Here is a 17,347-nt window from a genome sequence, read left to right on the forward strand (position 1 = left end):
TGTATTTTAAACCTTATGCTGAAAATTTGATTTTAAAAGGCAAAAAAAAGTCTGAGACTTTCACAATTTCACTTGTTCACAATTCTTTGAGGAATCTAAGTATGTTTGATTAACAGATGGATTAAAGTGAAAATGTTCTACTTTTTGCACCAAGCATTACTACATGAAAATGACTTTTCCTGGCTTTTCGCATACAGCTCAGCAAGTAACAATGATGACATAATACTAAATACAACTATATATCTCTTGAATTCAATTATTTAAATTACTTCAGGGATGATAGGTAGATAAGTTGAATGAAACTCCTGTGTCTCTTCATGGAACAAGTCTTACTTTAATATCAATGTTAGTAATAATACTGTGTGAAACTTAGTCACTGAATTAAATATATGTAAATTTGTTAGCATCCTATTCTGTTATGCTCTCAATCTGTTATAATAATGAACAACTGATCTTAAGTTCTATTTTAAAAAACAATCTTTAATATTTCTTCAAGCACAGGTGAAGTGCTCTAAACTCTCTAGAACTTACTCTTTTAATGTACTAATATCCTTTATCTTGTTAAGAAATGAAAAATCAAGAAGTTTTTTAATGCATCTACTTGGAGTCTTTGAACAGATGTTTTTTACTTATGCATTTCTGTTGTTTGCTTTCTTAGCAGTGGACTTCTAGTAGGACATAATAAAATTGTGTTAACTTAAAGAATTACAGTAGCTGTAACACGTTTGAGTGAAATAATTGAATTTGCTTTTGGATATAGAATATTGTTTAACTTGTGTTTAAAATGGAAATAAGCTATAAATAATTGGGTGGGTGTTGTGGGTTTTTGTTTTGTTGGTGTTTTGTTTAGTTTGTTGTTTTTTTTTAATGAAGTAGTTGGTATTGCATTTTCACTGCTGCTTGATTTTTGTGTTTGTAGAGCCAGAATGAAGACTGGGGAGGTTTGTCTGAGGATATCTTATGATTAAGAGCAATCTAAGGCATTAGCCCTTTTGACCCCCATCCAAATGATTGGTAACTACGAAGTTTACCATTTTGGTGGCATGGATTAAATGGGTGCTATGCAAAGACTGCTGCACGTGTTAATTAAGTCCTTGCAAGGGTAAACAGAAAATGGGTGATGGGCTTAACTTTCTGCAATACTTGCATGATGGTCTTTGAAGAGTGCTTTGAGTGTTCCCTGTTATTTTCCTTTTTTGTACTAACCGCATCAACTTGAAGTGTCTTACTTCTACTAGCTTTCTTTGGTGTTGATAATTAAGTGGGATGATGCAAGTTAGAGAAATGGATACCAAAACTAATAACTAAACAGATGTTTGGCTTTGTTTACTTACAATCAACCCATGTAAACGTGTATTTACTGGAAAATGAGCTGTTTACATCTGCTGTGCAAAGAAAATCGGCCCTAAAAAGACTGGGTGCTGCTGCAATTGACTGTATATCAAGTGCTGGATGCTGCATGATAGAACAAAGCTTATTTGCATATATAGTGCATTGCAACATATTTTTGTCCAAAGCATAAGTGGAATACATTGTGGCAGTCCTACTACTAAAGGTAAGATTTTATTTTGCGTAAGGCAGGTTTAAAACACACATGAAAATGATTTGCTGGAGAAAGCTAATTTAGTCCACTGCTTATTTGATATCATGGTAAACAAGTAGTTCAGTAAACAAGCTGGCTTTTGTAATGTGGAACTGCAGTTAACAGTTCTAATCTCATATGCAGCTTTATAAATATCAGGATTTAGTTCCCAGACAAAAGATAATTATTATAGTAGACAAATTGTTCAAAATCAAATTCACTGTTGGTGTATGTGTATTTTTACTATTTAAAAGTTACCTAGTATATGATAAAGCTGTTGATCTTTGTTGAGGAGTGGGGAGTAGCTAATAACTTACTTGCATATTAGACTGGAGAATTACAGCAGCCAACAAGTCATTTGTTCAAAATAGAATTTCTTACATGAGTTTAGACATCATCTAAAACAATGATAAGAAAACCTAAATGCTCAAGATGGCCTTTTTTCACAGTTTTTTCCTGTCCTTATTGCTTTTTCTGTCCTCTTCATGATAGCAAATTCATTGTATGAACAGTGTGATTCTCATGGTGAGGTTAGTATTAACACTATGACTGTAAAAGTTTCCGTGTGATTAAAACTTTAAAAAGTATTTATAGTGTTTGGGACCTATGCTAAGCATAGAGCATTTAGTCAGGAGTCTTAATCTTTTTTGTTGTCTTAAATGGCTACAAAGACCAATTCTGAAACGTGCAAGCTCAGGCTTAGAGAATTCTTTGTGACTCCAGTTTTACTTGTCTGCAATATGTTCCTGATAAACTCTGCGTATGGGCTTAGTTTTAGTTGAACTTTGTCAACTTTGCTTTGTCCTCATTAATTTAAACTGGCATTATCGGATGCCTATGGGATGCTGCTTCTTTTCTGGTACTGTTCCCTGGAAGGAGTGAAGGAATAGTCACTCTGTACAGAGCTTAATTTACACCATTGTCATGACTGCAAAGAATATGGGGAAATGGGGATGGCATCTGCTGGGGTGAGCGGAGAGGGACAGAGATAGATGATTGCACCTAGGAAGAGATGGGGACGGTTTGCCTGGTGAAAGGAACTGCAGCTTATATATAGTAATGAAGATCATTTGTGGTAAAGAAAGATCACCTGAGGTCAAGAAGGTTGTCATTGGGCAAGGGGAGGGGTTTGACTCCTCCTTCTGAGCTTCTGTGCTCGGATTAACCAGGCACTTAACTAATAGGTTATACAACTAATAGGTTATATATCTTCAAGTTATTTAATCTGTGTTACTCTATCAAGCATAAATAAGCACTACATGAGTAGAATTTGGTTATTTCAGGGCTGCTTCAGGGAGATTTGCTTGTAAACTAGAGTGTTGAGTTCTACATGTGCTGTATGAAGTTCAACAAGACCAAGTGCAAGGTCCTCCATCTGGGTCGGGGCAATCCCAAGCACCGATATAGACTGGGCAGTGACTAGCCTGAGAGCAGCCCTGAAGAAGAGGACTTGGGGGTGCTGATGGACAAGAGGCTCAACATGAGCCATCAGTGTGCACTAGCAGCCCAGAAAGCCAATCATACCCTGGGCTGCATCAGGAGAAGCATGGCCAGCAGGTAGAGGGAGGTGATTCTCCCCCTCTACGCCACTGTCATGAGACCCCACCTGCAGTACTGCGTCCAATTCTGGAGCCCCTACTACAAGAAAGATATGGACGTGCTGGAATGTGTGCAGAGAAGGGCCACGAGGATGATCAGAGGGCTGGAGCACCTCCTATGAGGACAGACTGAGAGAGTTGGGGTTGTTCAGTCTGGAGAAGAGAAGGCTCCAAGGAGACCTTATAGTGGCCTACCAGTATCTTCAGGGGGCCTACAAGAAAGCTGGTGAGGGACTTTTAGGATGTTGGGTAATGGTAGGACTAGAGGGAATGGATTAAAACTAGAGATGGGACGATTCAGACTGGATGTTAGGAAGAAGTTCTTCACCATGAGGGTGGTGAGACACTGGAACAGGTTGCCCAGAGAGGTGGTGGAAGCCCCATCCCTGGAAGTTTTTAAGGCCGAGCTGGATGGGGCTTTGAGCAGCCTGGTCTAGTGGGAGGTGTCCCTGTCCATGGCAGGGGGGTTGGAAGTAGATGATCTTGAAGGTCCCTTCCAACCCTAACAATTCTATGATTCTATGTATGGCAAGTGTAATAAGCCACATATCTAGAAGCAGTCTGTTCCATACAGAATTTGGTTAAATTTAAGGTAAGCTTTGTATAATGTTGAAGAACGTAAGTGATGTACGACTATAAAGGGTGAAATCTCTTTATTGTACACTCAAGTTCTACCTAATAGAACTTATGCTTTCTATCAAGAGCAGTTTACAGGTTCTAAAGTCATGGTCTTGAGTCAGGGTACAGTTTCCTCATCACCTAAAACCATGCTGACAGTGACTCTTGTCGAGATGGCCAGATCCATTCCTGCTGTCACCTTTGTGGTGGCACTTGCATTGATCCACTTGCCCTGTGGTTATGTGGCTCCTAGCTTGTTAGCTAAAACCTGAAAATATGCAGGGGAGTATGAGGGAAGTGCCAGGAGGAGGAAAGGGGTGGCATTGAGAAGGGAAGTAAATGGCAGCTGCATTTGGTGGCAGCCAGGAATACTACTAAAGCTAATGGTGTAACTTAAATTATGTTTTATTTTTAACAATTCCCAGTGTATCTAAGTGTTTTAAAAAGCCAGTGTTCCCCATGTGTCTTGTCTTATGTCTACTGTGAATCCCCAAGTCAGCTAGCATAGTTTGGTAAGTTCTAATTTACCTGTCTTAAGCTGCACCCCTGCTGTTGGCTTGAGTTGTGGGAGTGTGGCAAGGATCTTCAGCAGCAGTATTGACTTACTGAGTTTGTCCTTTCCCTCCCTCTTTCCTTTGTGCCAGAGAAAGTATTTATATGACCATTCTAGAACCGTAATTCAGATCTATTTAAGCTGATCCAATTTAAATCACTAATTTCTAAAAACATATAGTCAGCAGCTTTTCTGTGTTTACAACTTGGCCCTGCAAACATTTGTCCAAACAACTATAAGAAGGCAAAGTGCTGCAGGAACAGCAAGGAAGGGGAATGCTTAAATGCCATTGTCATGGAAGCTGAATGATATTGGACGTGACATGGCTTGTTACAGCAGTGTATTCTGGTCATCCCTCCAAAGATAAAGCCCTGCAGTTTAAGAAATGGTTCTTTAAGCAAAGGGGAGTAAGTAATGCCAACCTGTAGCTGCAGTGCTGGAAAAAAATGGAAGAGAACATTAATGAATCCTTATGTGCCTCGTTTGGCAAACTGCCAAACATACAGACACTGTGGGATTATCTGATTGAGAACTCAGTGATTTGTAATAATTTTGGCTCTAGCTTCACAATACAAAGTATTCAGCAGTAGTATTTGCTTAAAGCATTTGTGTGTTTGTGGTGGGGAAGTGGAGCCTCCAGTGGATGCTTAGAATCATCCTTACCCTTAAAGATTAGACTGTCAGTTCTTCATAGCTCACTGTGTAGCAACTGATTGGCAGATATAAACCACTGCCTCTCGGAGTGATTATCACCTCTGATCCAGCAGATCAGAATAGCAACTAAGAAGCAGAAAGCACCCACTGTTATCCAGTTACAGTATATGAAGTTTCCACTGATATTTTTACTTCTGCTTCTGAGAGGGAGGCAGGCAGGTCACTGCTGATTTTATGTCATATCCTTCTGCTCTGCTCTGTTGAGGTGGTGTTTTAGAGCTGAAGTGTGTGCATATGCTAGGATGTTTTGCTGAATAACACTTGCATGACTGCTGCTGTTGCAGACTCCAGTTGAGTCTCTTTAGTCCTCTCTGTATGGGATTCTGCAGACAAGATCTTGACTTGGAGTTGGCATTGATGTAGGATTGTTCAGCATCATAGTTAATATTTGTCTTTGAACACATTCAAGACCACATGGGTGTTTTTAGGTTCTTTGACAAAACACTTTGCTCTCCTTTGAAAGTAAAGTAGAATTTCCCCAATACCCATGTAATTTGGAGTTCCTGAATAGTTAGTTAACCAAAGATTGGGAAACTGATACTCTACTATTTTGAAATCCCTGAAAACACAAGTGAACAGCAGCAATTTCCTAAAAGCAGCCTTTCATTAGAAATATTTCCTAATAAAGATCTGGAAGTAGAGCGTAAAAGTAATTACTTCTGAAGCATTGCTAAAGAAGTGCTTGTTAAATGTAATCGCTTCCTACTATAAGAACCTCATGTTTTTACACAGAAACCCTCATCCCTTGTCTCTCCTTTCCCATTGGCCTGTTTCTCTAGAACAAACTGCTGTGCACCGCGTGGTCCCATATCTTGTCTGTTGTTCTAGCTTCAGGTTTGTTTACATGCTGGGGGAAAAAAAGCCAAGCCTTTATCAAAAGGTCACAGTTGTAATTTTTGCCTGCAGTTTAACAGGGCTTGCTGTCATAGACTTTGTGCTGGTTTTGATGGGAAAGAAGTCAAAATAAAAACCTAAGCAAACTTTCCCTGAAAAAAGAACGCGTGCCAGGTATTCATGAAGTCTATGTCACTGCTGTGTGATGTTGCCGGTAAAATGGCAGGACTGCAAAACACTGAACTTAAGTCAGTTTGGTGTAGGCATGAATAATTTCTTGTCTCTCTCTTGCCTGAGATAATAGACTGTTTTCTTGTCCACTACAGACATAAAATGTCTTAAATTGCAGCAAGAAAATAATTTCAAAGTAGATGTTAGGCAAATTTTCCAGTGGTGATAATGAAGCATTTAAGTAGATTGCCTGGGGGACATTAAAAGTTTCCATCACTGGATGCCTTTAACAGATTAAGCATCTCTCAGGAATGTTACAGGTATGCTGTTTGGGGGAACAGATTAAATGAACTCCCTTCTAATTTTGGTTTGATTATGATTTTTAATTAGGTTGGGTCATGACAAACTTGGCTCAGAAAAATGTCAGTTGGGTTGGGCTAGCTAAATAGTTCTGTTGACTCAAATCAACTCTACCGTTTTCCTAATTTAAAAATCTCTAATGACTCAGGCTGAAAATTTCAGAGACTATTATTAGCTTTTTAAAATGAGTTGTAAACACAGACATCAGTTTGAAAAAGATTAATTCTAGTAACTTTAAAACATTGTGGAATTGCAATGTGCAGCTTGCATTGTAGAGCTGTTACTGCTTTGGCAAAACTAGGATCTAAGACTTACATGTTAAAGTCAGATAAACAATTTACATCAAATTTTTTAAGTGATGATTTTTCAGAGTTAGTGTTTCATGTTAGTTTACCATTATATTGTGCTGTGAGGATACCACTGCTTCTTCCCTGGCTGCTAGATCAACTCATTTATAAAGTCATCAGATCCAGATAGCTAGCTACCTTAAGGACATGCTTCACAGGCTCAGATGTTGTGTGATGTCTGCAGAGTACCACAGAAGTAGTCTAGATACTGGTTGTAGAAATTGACATCTGTCCTTTCCTCCAGATTGTCTTTTCTGGTATTCATGCCAGGAGGCTAACTGCTCTGGAGACAATGTGGCAGGGGTCACAGTAAAAAATTTAACAAATCATAGTTGGAGCTTGTGAGATACTGTAGTTCTGTGGTGGCAAATAATTTGTCAAAACTTTATTTTCCTTTCTGTTGTTTGTCAGGGTGCCCACAGTGCTGGACCCTCTGTGCATGAAGGTCTTGGATGTCCTCAGTGGGCTACAGAGGTCTCACTGAAACTGCAGCGTTTTCCATCTCGCAATATTGCTGTTATCGCTTCATATCTCAGTTATTGTTGTCTTCCATTTAATCTTGTAGGCTCACCTCTACAATGTGAGTTTATTACTAGTCTAGGTGCAGGTGGTGTTTACATGTTCTGTAAGCTAAAAAGCCACCAGGAGCAAAATAAACACTTTTCTTCCTATTGTTGTCTGACAATCTATCTTGCTTTATCAGTAGATAAAAAGTTTTTGTTAAGATGAGACACTAATCCCATAACAGTAATTTGAGTCAATCATCTAATTTTGTATACCAGGATTTTCACATCAAAGACAGTTAATTCCTCAAATTACAAACTGTTGAAAATATGAACAGGGTGGGGAATACCCCAGGGGTGTGGAGGAGAGTAGAAGTTTGGAAAGTACTGAAAGGTGAAAAGTCGATAAACATGAAATGAATGCTTCCATGCCCTTATTTGTTCATTCATTTAGTTGTGTAAAAGGGAACATGATCGGCGCCTCCAGGCCAAAGAGTGTGCTAAAGAATGTGTGCAGCCTGGGATAATCTCTGAACACAACAACAATGAATGGTAATCAACCTCATAAAAGTGCTAGAAAATGAGCTGCTCTCATTCTTCTTCCCTCTGTCCAGAAGAGCTATTTTTATATTTAGGAGAAATGTGTTACAAGATTTGACAAGCATTTCAGTGAAGACACCAACTTTGATGGCTCCAGGTTTCCAAGGGTGAAACACTGGAAGATATGAGTTGGATTTTTTTTTTTTCCAAGGAGGGGAGAATCACAGTCACATGTGTGCATGTATGTTCCAAATAAAAACTGAAAATATGAAACCGTAAAAATTGGGCATTTGAGATTGTTACAGTATGCCTGCTTTTCAGTTGTCTTCATGTATCTGTATCATGCCAACAGTGTAAGTAAAGCAGAAGTTTTCCTTAAGTACCTCTCTGGGAATTTTTTTGTCTTTGAAGAACTGCAGAACTGTCTCCAGCAGTTCTAGAGTTAGTATTTTCATTTCAGTCAAAGCTCCTACTCCTTGGGGCTAGTACTGTATACTACCATCATGCAATTCCTTTTCCAGTTAGGAATATGCGTCAGCATTTTGTTTTTAATGTAGACTGACAGTTGACTTAAACAGTAAGAGAGGTTTTAAGAGTTAAAATTCACATTTGTAATTCTCTATTATATACCAAATTCTTTTGAGTTCTACCAAAATCACAGCAGACTTCATATAACATATTTGCAACTGTCACTGAGCTATAGGTGCTGTTGTTTTGAGAACTACTGGATTTGTAGTTGGCTTATTCAGAATAATTTTAACTACTATGGAATAATGTTTAGAGTACTTGATACTGAAAAGCGGTATATATCCTGTAAAGCTTCTAGGATGTTTTTGTTGTGCTTTTTTGTAATTGGAGATTAGAAATTTAAAATATACAAGCTTGAACATGTGAATAAACTGAGCTGGCACAGAGGAAATTCCTAGGTTTGGAAGTCAAGGGAACTTTCTCAGTTCTGTTATAAGAATTCTATAATGCTGGGGGTTGAGATACTAAAATGGATTGAAGATTTTAATTGGTACATGATGAAAGATGGTAACTGCTACTCAGAGAGTTGTGTTTTGTGCCTTTTTTTCTTGTTTTCCTCCCAGAAGATGTGTAATGGGCATACATGGGTCTGATACACCTAAAATACTATTACTCCATTAAAAATGTCCTCATCTGTCATAAGGGCACAAATTTTAATTAAAAAAAAAATTGAGTATTTCTTGCTTTCTAACTCATCTTTCAAAAAATTGTATACTAATGTTCATGCTAATAATATAAGTGTATTAAGTTTAGTGGCATAATTCAAAAGCAAAGAAAGCTGCCTGCCATGAGAGGTGTCTCAGATACCTACAATTTTTTAAGTAGGCACTCTTTGACAGGAATATTCTTTTTGCAAGTAGTGCCACTGCTGTACTACCCTGGCATGGTGCTGTGTTCTGGAGGCCTCTTTCCAGTGTGTGTTTATTAGAGCAGATATGGTAGGTGATGTCAAAAGTTCACTTAGCCCGGTGCCCTGTCTCTGGCGGTAGCCAATAGTCAATGTCTACTGAAGAGGCTAGAATAGAGCAAATATATAGGACGGTCCATCTCTGGAGCAGTATCTCAGCTTCAAATATTTTTTGGCTGAGAGGAAACTCTAAGCTTACATAATACAGTAATTATGATGTGAAGTTATCCTGTATGTTGTTGGACCCAGCATGCAAGTGTGTGGGGGGGTAAACGATGGTTCTCCCTGCCTACCTCCTCACCCCACCCTGGAGGTCTAGATTAGTGAAAAATACAATATTGTATTTCTGTATCAAATATCCTTGTCATGTCAGAGATACATGAGATACAGAGATAGTCTTTTTGTTTTCTTGCATATCTGTCCACCTTTCTATTATGTATAAGAATATGTACATTTCTTTTGTAGCCACGTCATGAATACTTTAATGTCCCAGTGTACTAAATGGCTTCATTCATCATGCATGCAGAATTTCAGAGGAGATAGACCTGTGACTTACTCATGACAGAACATTACCATCAGCTTGGTGAATCCAGTCATCCTGAACCTAATAGAATACCACAACCATTCTCTGCTGTTGTACTTTCCTCTTCCCCTTTGTTTTACAGTGTTGTCTCTTCACGTGTCTCATTTCAGCAAAACTTGTGCTTGTTGGCATATGGTTTAATGTTTTTATTGCGTGTAAACTTGAAGTCTTATGCTTAAAAGTTCTGTAGAATTTTCTGAGCTGAACACTATATACTGCAACACCTGTGCTGTAACATTACTTGACCTGTATTTATCTTTCAAAGTTTTGGTGGTATTTAAACATACACTAAAAACCTGTAGATTAAGTTAATGTTGACAGAGATACTAGTGAAGGAGTAGTAGTATGTGAAATGTGCATACCCACAAGTATTAAATGTGTTACACACAATTCTACACAGACCTTGCATCTTAATTAAAGATGCACATACCAGTATTCTTTTCTGAGACTGGCACAATAGTGTGGCTTACCTTACAAAGAGGAGGAAGGCAGAATTGATTAGGGCAAAGGGAATGACTTAGGTAAATCTGAAGTTACATTTGTATTTAAATGTTCAAAACACTCTTGTGAGTAGTTGAACAATTGCTGCTACTGAAGGAGAGAACAAGTTCATTGCTTTACAAGTCGTTAGTGTTGGGAAGATTTTTTTTTTAAGTCCATTAACAGTGTACTTGAAATATGTCTCCTTCAATTGTCATTTCCAGTTTTAAGTGCAGACTACCTTGTATATCAGAGAACTGCCACGAGAATGAATATGATAAGTACCTTTCAAATAAAGTGTGGGCAGAGTGAGGGGGCAGGTATTGCATCCTCTGTTTGCCTAGTAGAAGAGAATAATTTGTAACCTAAAATCAATGCTGGTTTTGAAAATAGTTTAAATGTAATTAGCAAGGAGGTCATTACTGAGATTAACCACAGCTAGTTCCATGTACTATATGTGGTAATGCACTACCGATCAAATGTTAAACTGACATAAAAATGAGAGATTTAGAGGATTAGAAAAGATTTGGATTGGACTTGCAGCATTCTGAAATCTTAGAAAGCAAGATCATAGGAGTGGTTTTCCATTTCCAAGTTTGCCTTTTTTCTGTAAGACATTAACAATGTGTTTGAATGTCTGGTTAATGCTGCTTTAGCCTGCATTATTTCATGCCTGTTGGCTTAAAATGCTGTGCATTGAGCTGTAATGAGATGCTGTTTTTCTTGTTATCTGTATACAGCTGCTTGCTTCTAAATGACTAGGTAATGAATTAGCTTTCCTGGCATGTTTCAAATAAAGTATTGCATGCACTTTTGTCTCATGTGAATGACTTTTTTTCCTCATCTGTGTTCTGATATATTTCAAATTTGCATTGTTTGCCTTGGGTGATTGTGAGCTGCAGGTAGTGTATAATACTGCAGAATGTTTTCCATAACAATTGTATAAAATGTTTGACACTTCCTAAAACAAATAATGTGAACAAAACATAATATAATTCTATTTGTGTCTTAAAAGTCATAATTGATGAAATTATTCCTCTAGCAAAATGCATTAGTCTTTAGGTGTTCCTTTTGAGTTTATATTGCTGATGTGCACGTAGGAAGGCATGTCTGCCTTGAGGTTACTGCTGTAGTATGAAAAAATTTAAATCTTACTGAGTTTTACTGTGAGGTAGCTGGACAAGTAGCAGGTGACCTTGAAATACATTGCTTTAAATTCTTTAACCTTGATTTACTTGAAGAAATCGAATCTTTATTTAAGAATATGCCTGTTGAAAATTACTGACAACTTGGAAAGACAGTGGAGGCAATAATACTAAACTGTTCTAAAGATAGTAGCAGCAGTGCACTGTATTTCTTCATAGCTATTGAGGAACTTTTTTTCCAGGTAATTTAGTAAATATCCTGTTTCTCCACTGAGTAACTGTAAGTGTCCATTGCTGTCTAATCAATTTTAAACGGTGAAAAGTTGTTTTATTACAAATAGTTTCAAGATGCTGAAATGCTTGAGAAGTTATATTCTCTTAGAATACTCTGAGTTCTGTTGCTATAGTTAAGAATGTAGGATTTTTTTGAGTAAAAGTGCTTTAAGTTGGTGTATAGGGGAGACGCATATCCTCTAAAATTAATGCAACAAGGTAATCTGTCAATATAATCAGACAGGTTATATTAAAAATGCTACATAGCCTTTTCTTCAATCAGTGTCTCCTTTTGGGGGATTTGGGTTAAAATACACATGCAAATCTTTAATCCTCTTGACATGTCTGGCTTTATCGAGGTCACTGCAGTTCCAAAAAATACTTAAATACTGCATCAGTGAGAAAAACCCCACTATATCTTTAATACACCGAGTGTCCTGTTTCCAGTTTTAACTTGCCTTTTTCTTGCAATTTCTTATTTGCTGCTGGCTTTTGGAAGCCATCTTAGAAGTGCTCAGAGGTGGCCTGTTTCAAGCACCTGACTTATTTTCAAATGAAGTTGCCATTAAAATACCATAGCTTACTCCTTCAATAATAAATCACCTTATACATGAACTGAATGAGGACTGTAACCTCGATCGTTTTGTGCTCCGTAGTCAAGGCTGATAGAGCAAATATTCTGGTGTTATTCGCAAGATGTAAGGCATTTAATTATGTATTTTACTGGCATTTTTTAAAATAAATATTTAGAGAGTAATTGAAGAATAATTTGTTTGCTGCCTTAACTATTATCTGCTTTTTTTTCTGCTTCATGACATGTCTTGTTTTAGGATGCTAAAGTAAGTTTATTCATACTCTGGATACTAAAACAGTTTTATGTTTCCATAAGGACACAGTATCCCTTTTTATTTACTGTGACGTTAATAATTACGGAAAAGGACAGCCTAATGTTTCTAATTAAACTACTGTTTCTTTTCAGATGATATAGGAATAATGAATACAAAACTGATGATAGCCTTTTGGAATTTTGTATTAAACAACTTGCTCTGAATCTAAACAAAGCTTTTTAAGATTAGAATTAACCTAAAACTTTATGCCTGGTGTGGAATAATATAATAGCAATCCTGGCAATTCCTTTACTTCTATAGGAGTCAATTTATTGACACCAGGTGTACGACGGTACCTTGACCTGGTTTTATGAACTAGGCATGAGGCTGGTGAAAAAAATCTAGGCTCTTTATAAAGAGCTTAAGGGATACTGTTTCTTAGTTGTGTCAGTCATTTCATTCATCCGTTTATTCATTCTTCCCTAACAGATTTTTGAGACCCATGAAACACTTCACCACAAAAATCACTGACTCCATTGCGAGATAATTCCCCATCCCTCCCCAATGCATATCTCTGTTACTGGGTTGTGATTTGTTCCCTGCTGGTACATCTGAATTGCTTTATTTTTATTGCGCTTAAGGGCAATAAAATCTACCAGCTATTCCTGTGAACCATGACAATCTAATTAACAGCGCTTTGAGAAGTGCAGCTAATACTGTGTTTGCAAACTGCATTACTTTTTTTATTTTCATGTCTTTCAGCTTTTCTTTTTTTTAATTAAGCATCTTTCGTACTAACTCATGTATGGTACTGTTCAATAGAAGCACAGGGTCCATTTACATTTACCACTGTCTCAACTTTTCCCTCCGTAGGAAGCAGAGACCCCACGTAGTGTACTTGAAGAAATTGGATTGACATAAATCTTCACGTCAGCTGATGACATCTCAGTGTTTCATACTGTAAATGTTCACTGCCTTCATTGTAATGTTTAGCTAATGGTGTAAGATGCTGTTTGTCAGTATTACTGTTTTGCTAAGCTGCTTCATTCAGGCCTACAAGAAAAATACTTTTTTGAAAAAGGAACAAGAAACTAAAGTCCAAAAATCATGAAAGGGAATTGGATATCAGTTGACTCAGTGTCTCCCTTCACTGCATTTATAGGAAGATTGCATTTAACTTCAATAAGTGTACTGTTTTTTATAAGCAAACTTAACTTCAGGAAATAAATCTCATTATGACATAGCATATCTAAATGAAAAGAAACTACATGGACAACTCCAAATATAAAATGTTACGGTGTAGAAATTGTGTTTACACAGCCAAAGACTTTTGTTCATCTACATTTTAGTCAACAGTTGTGATAATTGTGCTTATTTCAGTTGATGCATAAAGATTGGGAATACCTGTTTACTACTGAATTTGTCATTATACCAAAGAATCCTGTTAGGATCTGCATATCAAACTGGTAAAAACTGTTAAGGTGATATTGCTTTTTGCAAGAAAACTGCAAACTGATCAATTCACTAGAAATGAAGGTGTATTTAAATGTAGCTACCTTGAGCAAAACTGTGCAAGTTACTATACTAAAAAGGGAATGCGTGTAGTAAAAAATAATAAAAAAAATCATTCCAAATAAGGAAACTGTTTTTAGCTCTGATATTAGCTTACTCTTAACATAAACACAAGAAAAGGAGGTAGGCTTTCTGGCTGTATAGAGAGGTGCATAATGAAAATTGGATACTTTTGAAGATGGGGAAAAAAGCTTTACAAAAGGGACTTTTTATTATTTTCTTTCAAACTCTATGAATTAATTTGTATTTATTGGTGTTTTATGGTTATGCTTTAATCGGTGTATAGGTACCTTTAAAAAACAACCCCCCACAGTAAGTGTCAGTGTCATTTTAACTCCTTTTCTTGACTTACATGTGACACATCCCTCATGAGACTCCTGCGTGATGTACAGTTTAACCAACTAATTTGCAGTGAGCGCTTTTAAATATTAGATTTGTATGCTAGATTCACTGCAAATCGTGTAAAGTGATACCAAGTAATATTTTGACACTTGTAGCAGACTTTCAGTCATTATAAACTAAACCTGTTTCACTTGAGGAAGTTCGATTTGTGTATGCTTTTGAGTTTTGAGGCGGCAGTGCCGTGCTTTGGAGTAGCCAGGTTCTGCCGTGTCCCCACAGGGTCCCCTCCCGCCCCAGGAACTTCGCTCCAGGAGTCAACGCTTTGGCTGGTTCCCTTGAGCAGGTAGCGCCGTGTTTTCGCAAAACTCCGCTTTGGCGTTGCTGCTGGAAGCTGTCGTGCGCTGCCAGCATCAGCATTGACGCAGCTGCCTGGAGAGCGAGGCCGCGGGCTCCACTCCGCCTGGGCTGCATTGAACCCACGGGGGAAGGATTGGCGTTGGCCCCCTGCAAGTCCCCCGGATCCAGATCTCAGTATAAACGCCCGTGGCAACAGAAGGGCCAGCCAGGGCAGGGGCGAGCTCATGGAGGTAGAATTTGGCTACTTGCGTCCTTTCTGGGATTCAAGTGTATTCTGATTAATAGAGACAGTTTTTAACCCAGGGCAGGGAAAAGCAGTGGTGTACACGTCCCCAGTGCGCAGCGTGCAGGGGTAGGTGAGGTTGAAGTGGTAGCAGAACGACCCTGTGTGTAACACTGAAGTAAAATTACCTTAAGTCAAACCCGAAGCAATTTTCTATGTATTAAACATGTTTTTAAAGTTTACACTGTCACTTGTATGTGCTTGGCTGGAGTAAGCTTTCTTGTGATTGTGACAAATAAACAGTTTGACCTCTGTCTGTCACATTGTTTTCGTTGTAATAAATGTCCATTTTTACACCATTGCTTTGTGTTTATATGTAATTCTGTTTTTTTGCAGAGGAAAGAAGAGGCTACTCAGTGCTAGCTTAAAAAAAGGGAAATTTTATTACAGTGCTTAAACTGTTCTTGAGCACTTTATTAAAAAAATGAGTATACTGTGTCCAAGATTAGTTATTTACAGCCATTTAAATTGTACAGAAAGCAATAAATTAGCAAGTTTTTGGAAGGCTTACCATATTAAACAGGAAATTTGTTAAAGCGGATGTTAAATTGATGCGGTAGTGCCCCTTCATTTGAAAATTAAACCACGTGTTGATTGAGAGAGGGTTCAGGATAACACAAACTCAATATTCAGTTCCTTAAATGGAATTATGAGCAAGTCAGTGCAACATTCACACTCCTAGTCTCAACCAAAAATTTCTCCCATTAATCTGTTCTTCAGCTTTCTAAAAGAACTGAACTGGTTGATGTTATCAGCCAAAGCATGGGGAAAACTTGCCAACTTAGGGCATTTCTTAAATCTAATATAAAATAAAACTTTATTTTTTAAATTTCCTGTCTTCTTGGGAAGGGGGGCGGGGCTAAAGAGTCAATTAGAGTTTCTGGATTGTTTAGGCAAGTGATTGTTGGCTTGAGTGTCTTCAGCTTCGTCACTGGATCTTTCAGAGGCTTTCCTAAACATCTGTTCTTTTTGAGTCAACGCCATGATGATGGTGGCCCTGTGGCTGCCTTTGTTAAGTTGCCATGGGTGATACTTGTGTGGCTTGCTTTGGAATCAGTCTCATCATTCACTGAAGTGTAACTTGTCACTGTTAATCTCTTTTAAAAAAAAAAATAAATCAGAGATAGATATTGAATTCAGCTGATATATCAGTGCTGAATAGAAGGGTATGTGGAATAATAGGTGTTTATTTTAATTACATCAAAGGTAGAGTGAAAGCAAAATCAGCTGCACTCTTTAGATGATGTAAGAAAGTAAATTAAGCTTTTAAGTTTGTAAACTACCATAGGCTTTCATGTTTTGTAAGAAGTGCTGATCCGGGGCAGGAAGCAATAGCATCTTTAAGCAGGCTCTTGCATTTCTTTGGAAAAAATGTTATTATTTAATGCACAGGAATGTCATTGATAAACTTCAGGGCAGTTTCTGATACACTGAACGTGGTAATGCAAAACCGAATCTGAGAAGGATGTGCCGCCATCCAAGGACATGACGCTGGGAAGTTCCTTGGGCTGCATTTCATATAAGGGCGGGGCTGGAGAGGCAAGGCTCGTTCCCCCTCCGTAAGCCTCCAGCGTGCAGACAGGTGCCACCCCTCCTCATCCCCCTGATGGTGGTCAGCTACTCCAGACAGGCAGAAAGGGCCATCACATGGAAGCGGCCACCAGCCGGCCCTTGAGGGCATGCCGCTGCCAGGGGGCAAGCCCGCTTCCCAGCTGCCTAAACGCTGCTGGGAAGTAAAACTGCCTGCGCTCACAGGAGTTCCCATCATACCGTCATTATTCCCTGTCTGCCGCTGGAAAAATGGGATCTTACTTCCCGGCGTGGCTGTGTTCCTCCTCCCACAGGAGAAGGGTGGGAGCAGATCCTGTTCCCCATCCTGACTGCGAAACAGCCACCTGGCCAGCCCCCCCAGGGGCATCGACACTACTGCCCTATCCAGCTTCTTGCTGCTTTCTAAATGCCTGCCATCACCATCCCCCTAAAGCACCGCAGTGATCCTTGCAGAATGCACAACTAACTGAAAAAAAAGAATTTTAAAAGCCACTGGTTTTAAGCAGTCATTAAAACCAAACCGAACCAAAACTTGTCCAATATTAATTCACTTTATAAGGTCCTTTTCTGTGGAATATGCAGAATAAAAGGCAGCGAGAACAAGCTCTTCCTTGCAAATTTAAATCCTTTCTGTGTTCTTCTGGGGCTTGTCCCCTTTGGAAAAAAAATAATTAAGCTT

The 17,347-nt window shown here is 38.4% G+C and overlaps 1 protein-coding gene across 6 annotated transcripts in view; it reads left to right on the forward strand.

Moving 5' to 3' along the window:
• AP1S2 (adaptor related protein complex 1 subunit sigma 2) overlaps positions 1–15,418 on the forward strand; it is a 36,822-nt gene extending 21,404 nt beyond the window's left edge. Inside the window, exons 5-6 of one of the 6 annotated variants that reach the window (XM_074605853.1) lie at positions 920–1,025; positions 13,437–15,418. In XM_074605853.1, the coding sequence (XP_074461954.1) occupies positions 920–964 (45 nt within the window). In that variant the 3' untranslated portion in view covers positions 965–1,025; positions 13,437–15,418. Of the gene's footprint in view, positions 1–919; positions 1,026–7,188; positions 7,447–9,720; positions 11,129–13,436 lie in introns of those variants that run through there. The other 5 variants (XM_074605842.1, XM_074605859.1, XM_074605862.1 and 2 more) reach the window with 5 other exon arrangements.
• The last annotated feature ends 1,929 nt before the right edge of the window (positions 15,419–17,347 follow it).

Source organism: Larus michahellis, chromosome 1 (assembly GCF_964199755.1).
Source record: "Larus michahellis chromosome 1, bLarMic1.1, whole genome shotgun sequence".
Lineage (NCBI taxonomy): Eukaryota > Metazoa > Chordata > Aves > Charadriiformes > Laridae > Larus > Larus michahellis.